Here is an 11,609-nt window from a genome sequence, read left to right as displayed (position 1 = left end):
TGCATATCAATCATAGTTAGTAAATATACAAGTTGTATTTCATTTTATAAATATAAATAAAATCTTTAATTATCTTTCATAATTAACAATTTCAATTGTATTTATTATTATATTAATATTTTGTACAAACATCCTTATAAAATATAAAAGTTCTGCAGCAGTATCAATACAATAGTCTGATAAAATCATGTATAATATCCACGTACTGCAACAATATTCTTCTTAACAAACAATTTTAATTGTATGCTTCATTATAAAAATATTTTGTACGAACACTCTTATAAAATATAAAAGTTCTGTAGCAGCATCAATACAATAGTCTAATAAAATCGTGTATAATATATAGGTACTGCAACAATATTTTTCTTAACTAAATATTTTAATTATATTTGTTTATTATACTAATATTTTGTACGAACATTCTTATAAAATATAAAAGTTCTGTAGCAGCATCAATACAATAGTCTAATAAAATCGTGTATAATATATAGGTACTACAACAATATTTTTAATTTTTCAGTCCCACTAAAAAATAATAAACAATATACTGCAGTAGTATTTTATATTGCTGTAGTATTTTAATCAACAATTAAGAGAGTATATAATGTGCTACATAATTATATTATATTTTATTATTCACATATTTTTAGTGTTCTTAAAAAAATTCATTGTTAACGATATCCCGAAGAGATATATTTTTTTAAAACATGTGTACAAAAATTTGAATTTAAATTATATTATCCGTTAGTATTTATTGGATGAAATATACTACATCGGTATATATTAGGAATGTAGATAACTCTAAATATTTGTAATTATATTATTTATAGAAAGTATTCAATTCTGCTTTAAATATCATTTATTGTGTCTTCTTAAATATGTATATTCTAACTTTAATTTATTTCTAATAAATAACGTACTGGATAATAAAATTAGAGTATAAATGTATAATACATAAGTCAGATCTCAGCCTTTAAATCTTTCACAATCTAATGGTTAATAATAAGGTTCTAATTTTAATGGGTTCTACGTGGAACCCAACCCTATATACATATATTTTCATACCGTATACATTGAATAGAGATGTATTAATGATGATAATAGATTCTTAACCCCAAAACTCCAAAAAAATATTTGGACTTCATACAACTGAAATTCTTATACTCTTTTTGTTCAGATATTTTAGTCTCTACACTCTTTTTGTTCAAATATGTCTCTTCACTTTTAAGAATTTTGACCATATGCTTAAAATTATTATTGTTAAAATTATTTTATTAAGAATTAAGAATAAATGTGCTAGTGTCATATTTTTATTCAAAAAAAAAAAGAAAACTAATAAAATTTTCCATCTTCTTTCCTAATTACACTACTCTTTTAAATTACCAAATATCTAACTATAACTATCTAAACACTTTAATAGCTTATAATAGCTTATAAGACATAATCTAATTCTTTACTTCATAAAAATAGGTAACTTCTTTTGAACTTAGTCAAACCGACCTCACAATCTTTTTTCACCTGTATAAGTAGACTAGAAAAGGAGCCAAATCTAAAGTAGTAGAATAAAACTATACATGTGGACAAAGCAGCAAAACTAAAAAAAAAAATGCCAAGTGCAAAGAGGTACTACATATTATACAGGGTAGGTTTCATTTCTCATGGCTGTCTTCAGAGGAATCTATCTTGATTAGTAGCGGCTGCTGGAGATCCACACGATCAACTTCAGTGGATTCTTCTGCTGCGCCCACATCATCATCTATATCCTCATTTTCGGCCAATGCTTTATCCAAAGCAGACTTCGCAACTTTGGTAACACATATTAATAAAACCACTGTAACCAAAGCCAAAGATCAATTACAGCGTTCAAGAATGGGAAAAGGAATTATAAAAAACGAAGCAGGAAGCATAAACTATTAGAGATGAATTCAATAGATGTTACCCAATCTTAATCAAGTAGTCAAACATTGTGAAACTTAAACAGTTACACATGATCATATTAAATAAGACATTCTGCAACTAAGTGCTACAAAGGACTCAACAACAGACAAGATCTAATGCTAATTGGTGTGTCTTCACATAAATCAGGGTTGCAAGTACAGATAAGCCAAGCTAACATATTTTTCAGTGGATTATAGTTTAAGTGTACAAAGCTAGGTGAAAGGGAGTTCAAACCCATGGGGAAGGAGGCACTAGCACTAGGCTATCAGAACATTCTCTAGATACATGTACTTTTTTTTTTGCACACTGAAGACTATACACGGAAATATTAGTGTTACCTAAGTAATGCCAGATAGCCTCCTTCATTCACTATTTTTGAATACAAACCTTATAAGCATATAATTGAAAAAAAAATGAAAAATTAAAGAAATTTGCTACATACTCAAAATTGCTGCATTATTATTCAAATTGAGAAGGCAACATAGTTGTGATACTGATGCTACCTTTTAACATGAGTTATAATGCTGATTCGTTTCTTGAAGATTAGGTCGCAGATAATATATATAATCATACCTTTTTGGATGGAAAAGCATATAGAAGATGATACCACAATGGTTCCCAACCAAATGTTTGCAGATGCTCCAAGAATATTCATATTTTAAATTTTTAACAAACACCCCACCCCCCACAAAAAAAAAGGGAAGAAAAAGTGTATATGTAGCCAACTCACCAGACAACACAAGACCAGAAACAATAAGTGCCTGCATACCAACAAAAAGAAATATCATCAATAATAATCATCACATGTAAAAAGAGCCTCTTGCAATTAGAAATGGCATTATATACATATACTGAAGATATCCTCAAGGAAGCATCTCTAAGAGCTTATGCACCAATAATCCTTAGGTTCATGTGGGAATAATCTTTTCCAAGAAAAATATAACATATTATATCGCATCTTACCCAACGAGTTTTGGAGAATTCATGCCATCCATGGGTCACATCAGAAAGATCCTTCAAAGTTGTCCCGGCATACACTAGAGCAAGTGTAATTGGCTGTCGAAGATGATAGAGAGTATAAATTACATAGAAAGTGGAAACTTTGTGAAGCTCCTCTATATAAAACATCAGAATACATACCACCATTCCCAACCATGAAGCCAACATGTACTCCCCTAAAGCAACTGGTGTCACAGATAATAGGTAATTCAACACGCTAAATGGAAGCATTGGAACAAGCCGGAGAAGCAAGACAATCTGTCAAAGAGGTGGACACATTATCCAAAAGTGATTAACAGTTTAAGACCATAAATATGAACACCTACTTGTCTAGTGATGACCTCCTGATTTATAAATTAAACCAAACATACTCAGTATTTTCAACACAGATATATCTGTGCATATATATGATAGCTCTCTTATTACTGCTTCAGTTCTTTTCACTTATCCGGGACGTCAAATACACTCACTGCAAAATAATTGTATTATTCTAAAACGGTTTTATCAAGCACCGATCTTACCCCAGTTTAGGAGACCACGTACGACTCTTAGTAACTTGAAAGATAATCAAATAATAACTTCTTTTGACTATCATAATTGGAATTTTAATAACTGATTTCGTTTGGTTCATCATTTCATAATCATTATTCCATATATATCATCCCACTGGTCAGGACATAATAGACAATGCAACTGTACCATTTAAGCATGTCAGTCTCGCTCACTCTTATTGCTCTGCTCAGGTTCCCCATTCTTCTTCTCACCTAAACTTCATCTGAACACATCCCTTTGCCGGTTGTTTTCTTATCAGTAAGATTTATTGGGGTGCTAATAGTGATCTAAATATTTAAGTGTGGTCATTTTACTTTGCCTTTATGAAGCTTGGAGAATTCCAAATCAACGCTTTGTTTAGGTTTCCTCTTCTACTTTTTTTTATAAACCTAGCTTTTCTGAAGTATAAGGTTATTTAAAAAATATTCTTTATCAGTATGCGCCGCAAATATTAGACTGTAGTCCTATCTTTTAATGTACAATACAACCCAATGGTATACTTGATGAATAACTTATTCTGCAGGAAAGCTGGGGAAAATGGTAGCAATTTTTGATATCTTGTGGATAGTGTTTAGATACAAAAGCAAACACAAGCACGACCCATAGATCCAGATTTTCTTTCAGGAACAAAAAACGAACCTTAAATCCAGATTTCTCTATGGCTAGTGCAACTGCACGGAACTGCGGATAATCCTTTAACTTGGAAATAACAAATGACCTTGCAATCTGAAAAAATTAAGATGAGATTACTTGCCATTTATAAAAAGATATTAAGTGATCTAAGTCAAAATATTGAAGCTTGTAAGAAAAAGAGTTATAAAACAAACATATTGCAAGTAGAAACTATTAATGAATATCTACCAAACCCTTTTTAAACCAGGTATGCTACTACTACGAAAATGTCTGAGGTATAGCTCCAACTAAAATATCACCCAAAAAAAGTGACAATCAAACACCTACTGTTCTCCCAAGAAGGAACGCGACAGCTGCACCAAGAGTGGCGCCACAAGAGTCAGCAACAAAACCCACAGGCAAGCCAAAAAGATAACCACCGCCTAGCTGCAGGAAAATATAACAATACAACAAATAGTCAAGAAAAGGAGCCCGTACTCTTCTAGTCCCTTAAACAGTGTATTTTTAAAAAAAGGCATACAAAGCTGCGAACACTAATAAAACATAATGTAACAAGTACAGATCAAAACGGAAAAGACTATACTATTTTAGTGTCTACAGCAATAAATTTTAAAAAAAAAAACAACAAAGAAAGTAAATAACTAAACAAACTAAAAGTGGCTTTAGACCATTTCCGAGGCGTAATTGCATACAAACGTGCAACACTCAAAACTGAATCCTAAAACGATTCTCAATCTAAAAAGCACCTCACATATCTCTCAGAACTAAAACTTCCTCACATATTGCATAAACAAGTATAGACAAGTAAATCTATTTACTAGAAACTCCATCCAAGACTTTGCAACATTCTAATTGTTTATTTATTATGAGACGGTCCTTGACTTGGTCTCTTAGACTGATAACTACCTACCTACTAGTTTTGCCAATTTTATGACATATTTGTCATTATTTAATGATTAATTTCCATAAACTGTATCATCCACTCCCATTAGCAAGTCAAATGAAGTGATGACCATTTAGTCTCCGATGTTTCCATATACATTAATTGGCTTTGATGGCCAAAACGTGCACGCACACATATATAAAAATTATACATATATACAGAGAGATAGTGAGAGATGAGAATTAACACAATGAAAGAAAGAGAGTTACATAAAATTAAATAAGAGAGGTAAGATAATTATAAAAGCATAATAGCAGAAAATTGATCCTTACAGTAAGTACTGATGCTGGTACCGCCAAAACTGTTAAAGGTATGTACGCAACTGCCCTGCAAGTTCAAAAAGAATTATCCTATTAATGGCAGGAATTTATTAAACAAAAAATCAGTACAATTTTTACAGATATGTCAGTGGCAACTACATGCTATATATGACGAACACATAAATATGCTTCTTCAGATTGCCAACAAGGTTATACAAAATCTACATGTATGACCCTGAAGGAACCAATATCATTATACGCTTTAATTGTGTGTTTATTTTTCCTGTGTGTATGTTCATGCACATGGGTCTCCATTTACTTGTCACACAAAGAGATTCTGCAGCACTAACAATCTAAGATTAATACATGTTAAATTTTAAAGAATAAGTATTCCTAATTAATTGAAAAAAAATGGAGGAAATTGACACCCTTAAGAGGAATAAGATCAAACGACTCGAATATTGTAGCTTCAGGTCTTAAATATACAACATGTACCTTCCGCCACCAGAGTTTTTCTGTTTTTTAATTGGGAAGAAGACAAGCACTGACATCATCTCTGTCTCCGCAAATTATTTTAGAGCTGATATTTAAACATCACAACGTAGCTGCTTCTTTAATACCATTATAACGTATTTGAATATATAATAAACCTTTTTTGCATGGCCATTTATCGTTATTTATGATGGATCAGTTATAATTATTCAGGGCTTTCTAGTTAAAAGCTACATATTCTCCCCTCTCCCGCCAGCATGACTAAACTTCCAACTATGCAGCTGTAGAAACTACGGGCATATTAACTGCAAAATTTCTTCTAGATTAGGTACATTTCTTTCATATAAATGGCTTGTAACAATAACTTATTACATCCTTTGTCATTAGAAATAACTTTGATAAAACCATCATACTGAGAGCGACGTGATCACATTCAACTCACTGCAACCGGATTATTCCTACCATATATGTTATACAGTGAAGAAATGGATCTTCACCACCTTAAGTGCAAGAGATTAAACATCCCCGTAAAGATATATCAAACTAATTTAGCAGAAAACTACAGAAGGGACAACTATCAACCCTTGCTACATGATCAAATCTTTGTTTTAATAGAGCCATTACGGTATAAACAACTACAAGTAGAGCATCACCGAAAGACATATCATTGCCACAATATCTAATCGGGTCATATAATGTCACGGATTTACTTACAGCACTAGAGGACCCCAGGGGCCGAGATCTTGTTCTACCCATACAAGGAAGTTCTTCAATATCTGTAAAATGCAATAATTTAGCCATGTACCACAGAAAATTACCAAATAATCATATAATTAACACTTCGATCATAAATTGAAATCACACTATCAGACAGAGTTGGCAGCACAAAAAATCTAAAATGCCTCGGAATTGTTGCTTGCACATATAATTTCAAAATTATGAACTAGTAACAGCATGACAGGTTTGAAACACTCACACAACAACATAATTCACCACCCCATTATGCAAATTAACCACAATTATTACAAACATACTATAAAACAAACATATGTAAAACTAATGAAGCAAGAAATAATCAAATTAAAGCTACAGCATAATAATGAAAACCAAGACCGGCCCATGTAAAAAAATCAAACCTTTTCAACAGGGAGAGTAAAACAAGCGGTTGTAATAGCTGCAATAAGGAGGATCAAAAGGGTAACTCTAAGAAAATAAACCCAATTAAACGCCATTTTCACGACCCCTCAAAATAAGCCCAGCAAAAGGACTTTACTAAGCAAACCCTCGATTCTTAATTTAATCAAGATCAAGAATATGTATAAAAAATTGGATTAGAAACAAAGAAAAGGGGTTTGATAAATTGACACGCACAAGAAGACAGCCAACGAAATTGCCTATGTCCGCGTCTCGTATGTATGTAACTATGTATGTATGTATATGTGCTGGTTTGGATATGGCTTGTGTTTTGGTCAAGTTGTAACTTAAAAAGCCTGCGGATTATTCTTATATCTCCTTCGCCTAGCGAAACTCCGCTTTACACGCATATTTACACTCTTTCATCCTGGAACAACACGCATTTATACTTAGCTAGATCAACTATCAATGGGATGAGGAAAAAATTAAAATTTTAATTCATGGAATATATTATTTGGAATTATCCTCCTCCGATATGTGTGTTTCTCTGGTTCTTTTGTCTTGTAAAATTGAAACTTGGGGGTCATTTGATAACAGGTGAATAACAGGATTAATGGGTTGGTTCAGACTTCCATCTCGTTAAGGTCATTTGATTGTTCCTGATTGGACTGGACGACACTAAAAAACTTCTGGACGACACATATCAAATTTTGGCCGCTCTGTCATCCAGCTAGGTTAACCCCTCTCCTCCAAGGTAAAAAGAAATAACAATAATATTTTATATTTAATCTTTTTAAATTATTATATATATATATATATGTTTATATATAATAATTTTATATATTTAAATATTGAAAATTTTAAGTTTAAAATTTTTTATCTTTCAATGTATGTTAATGAGCTAAGTTATCAAAAAAAATTACAATATTTGTAGTTTAAAATTAAATACTTAAAATATGAATTATATTATTAAATATTAAAATGAAAATCAATTATTTAACACGATATATATATATATAAAAGAATATAATAATAAAATATAAGCATATGGTTGATAAAAATATAATTTATTTATAAATATAAACCGGCTAAAATTTATTTTATAAAATAATATTAATTATGCAACATGATATATATTAAAATATAATAATAATATATTTAAATATAATAATAATAATATATGAATATTTATAGTTTGATTATCGCTTTCAACTATAGTAATTAAATTTCAACCCAAATTAATGAGAAATAGTAACAAACAAGAATATTGTGTTAAGCTGGTCATCCAGATAAATTAGAAAAAATAATAACAAACAAGAATATTGTGTTCATTCAGAAATTCACGTCATCCAGAAATTCAACTCATCCAGAAATAATTGTTCAGATTTAACAAATGACCCCTTGATCTTTTATATTATTTTATAAATTTTTTGTTTTAAATATGTTTAAAATGATGTAAAAAGTTATTTATTACTAATAAATCATAATATTAAGTAATATAATTTCTAAATTATAAAATATGAAACTATATTTATTAAGTTCGAACTACTTTTGCAATACTAAATTTTTGTCCGTTCTTTTGATCACACCTATTTTTGACCCTAAACTTGATGTGCACTTGTTCAGTATTATTATTATATTATTCACAACATTGGTTATTATGGTCAATTTTTTATTGATATTTTTTTATCCTTAACATATTATTCATGAGTATATTTCTTTTTATTCTCTAATATATTCATATTTTGATATTAACAAAATTTTATACTATAATTTCACAGAGATCAGAGGAGAGTTGGTGAGTTTCTGTGGATTGTGAAATAGTTTATGTAATTTATGTTCAAAATCTTAAACAGATTTCAAATGAAAAATCCTTCTCAAATTATATACGCTCCTCTCGAAAAAAGCACATGATTTTCTAAATGTATATGATATTTATACTCATGAATCTTATATATCATACAATAAAATATCACACGTGTGAATATTTAAAGACATTATGTGATCTCCACGTGACATTCTTGATAATTGATAGAATGTTAATATCACTACTTGCTTTAAATTTATAGTTGATTTAAAATTAACGTTGGTAAAAGTGTTTTTTACCACTAAAGTTAAATGATGTTGATATAATCGTCAACTACCGAGTGATATTGTTTTTAATTGAATAATAATAAATGATTGCAACCAAAGTTGCACGAAATAATAACCATAAGTTGTCTATATATAATAAAATTAATAAAATTCTTTTATTATTATACATCGACGTTGTGTTTAATTTTTGTGAAATTTCTAGAGAATATTGATCACACTTTTCATATATATGATATTGAACGATGTCTATAAAATAAAAGTTATATATTAGTATAATATTCAAATTATAATTTTATCCTAAATGATATAATCTTCTAGGAGGATGAAAAACCAAAAGTCTATACTTGAAAGGTCAGGAACATCCACAATATATTATTTGTAACACTCCTCCTTGTTGGCCGTCAAATGAAATAATGTCATGTTATAGCCTTTCCGGAAAAATCTTTCGGGAGAAAAACCAAGCTAAGGAACAAAAATATTTATTTCATAATATGCACTTGAGCTTTTATAAAATGGGAACAAAATGTTGAACCAAAATATAAAAATAAAATAACATAACAAACATTAAGTGCACACGGAGATAAGTTATAAAATGTTAATGAAGAAACCAATAGTACACGACCTTGTTGGACTGGACTTGATAAAAGAGCCTGTACAGTAAATGTGCCCATAAGGCCCAAGTATAATTAACTATCTGGTCCAACATCACCCAACAAAGTCAGTAACAACCATGGGCCTTAACTAGGAGTCTGATATTGTCAAAGTTTTCCTTCGTCCAAAATTTAACTTGTCGCAGACCGGGTCTTATCAATCTTGCCTCGTGTATTTGTGTATTTTCATGAGATTATTGCAGTTGTAATTCTTGATTTTGGCTCATTGACAAATGAGTATTAATATTTTGAAACGTGACCGTTAACACCTCAAAGTATAATGTATTAGATTTTGTAACCTTTCCGTTAAAAATTCCGTTAAAATTAAATATGAGGTGTTAGTTTGGAGACATTTTTGTACTTGCATAATATAACTTTTAGTTTTTTACCAAAAACACATATATAATAATTCGATGGTTATTCTGATCGAATTTATTTTAAAAATAAATTATTATTATTATTTTATATTGTTATAAATCGAATGTCTTATTTGAATATAATAAATGATATGAACTTTTCTCACCGGTCTTTAGAAATCCGAATATGTGACAACAATGAGGAGGTTGATTAAAATTATAGATAACAAAAAAATTTGATTTTTTTGCGGTTCCTATATCTTTCATTGTATAGTATCTTAAAAAAAAAGAAAATCTCAAATATATATTAATTACTTTCAGTAAAAAAAATTTGCGGCAGGAAATGTTCACAAAGGATTATATACGGGTCACTTGAATTGCAAAACGACCCTTGATTTAAAAAGTATTATCGATTCCAAAGGCCCCTTCAAATATAAATATATTATCCTAGGGTTTCTGTAGCTAGCTGCCAGGTCTCTTACTCTCTTTAGGGTTAAAAAAATATGAGACCGTTTGGGCAAGCTTAAAAGAAGTGATTTCTTGCTTAAACTAGAGAAGTGGAGCAAACTTAAACTAGAGAAGTGGAGCAAAGTGAGAAGTAAATAAGTGAATAAAGTGTTTGGAAAAGAAGCAGAAGCTGTGAGAGAGAAGATAGGATTCTCAGCTTTTTAAAAGTGCTTCTACTTTTTTACACAAACGGGTCAAGAAAAACAGAAGTCAGAAGCAGCTTCCGGTAAACAAACAGGCCCTATGTTTCTATAAATATTGGAAGTATATATTCTAAGCTCCAATGTTGACTTGCCATGTCCGTCTCTCCATTTTTTAATCTACAATATGGAGCTGATTCCTCAGAGATAGAAAATTCTCTTAACAAGGAGCTCATAATTCATTAGTCAAATCGATGTGTGTATATATAATATTACAACCATATTAATAAACAAACTAGAAATTGATAGAAAAAAGTGGTACGTTTTAAAATTGGTAAATAATTGAATTTATGATGACCGTGGACATTTAATATATGTGGGATTAAAAATAAAAAACACGTAGTATGAATCGGCTGGATGAAATATTTTTTTCTTTTAATTTTATATGTTATTTTCACGTATAATTTATAATTTTTACAGAAATATTAAACTACGTACCGCATATTCGTTTTTGATATATACAACTCAGTTTACTGAGGGATGTAGTTAGTTTGGGCTCCCATAAATTATATTTTTGGAGACTCCACTCTCGTTACGAAGATACTAAGAGCATCTTCAACAGAGTCCTAACATGTTCCATAAATATATAATAAAATATTCATATTTTTAAGAATTATTACATTTTATTGAATGAAAACTCCAACAACATTCCCTATTTCTATTCCATATTATTATTATAATATTATATTGAGAGAGAGAAAGGAGGAGAAAAAAGAGAGAAGTTAATATTTTATTCTTCAAAATAGTATAGTATGAGGAAATGTTCCACAATGCTTAAAAATGAGAAATGAAATGGGCATCCTAATTTTTTAAGAGATGACTAGAACTCTGCTGAAGTTATGTTTTATGCC

At 30.0% G+C, this 11,609-nt stretch overlaps 1 protein-coding gene across 1 annotated transcript; it reads right to left on the bottom strand.

Moving 5' to 3' along the window:
* Positions 1-1,441: 1,441 nt before the first annotated feature.
* Positions 1,442-7,385, bottom strand: LOC108193390 (uncharacterized). The gene is made up of 9 exons (XM_017360012.2): positions 6,954-7,385; positions 6,532-6,593; positions 5,338-5,392; positions 4,450-4,548; positions 4,129-4,215; positions 3,079-3,195; positions 2,902-2,994; positions 2,669-2,699; positions 1,442-1,831 (listed from the first exon to the last, which is right to left on the bottom strand). Exons 1-9 carry the CDS (start codon positions 7,047-7,049, stop codon positions 1,650-1,652), a joined length of 822 nt encoding a protein of 273 aa, XP_017215501.1. The 5' UTR covers positions 7,050-7,385; the 3' UTR covers positions 1,442-1,649.
* Between the last annotated feature and the right edge of the window lie 4,224 nt (positions 7,386-11,609).

The sequence above is a fragment of the Daucus carota genome, chromosome 7 (assembly GCF_001625215.2).
Source record: "Daucus carota subsp. sativus chromosome 7, DH1 v3.0, whole genome shotgun sequence".
Taxonomy (NCBI): Eukaryota; Viridiplantae; Streptophyta; class Magnoliopsida; order Apiales; family Apiaceae; genus Daucus; species Daucus carota.
Note: the sequence above shows the minus strand (reverse complement) of the source record. Positions and strands in the feature narration are given on the sequence as shown.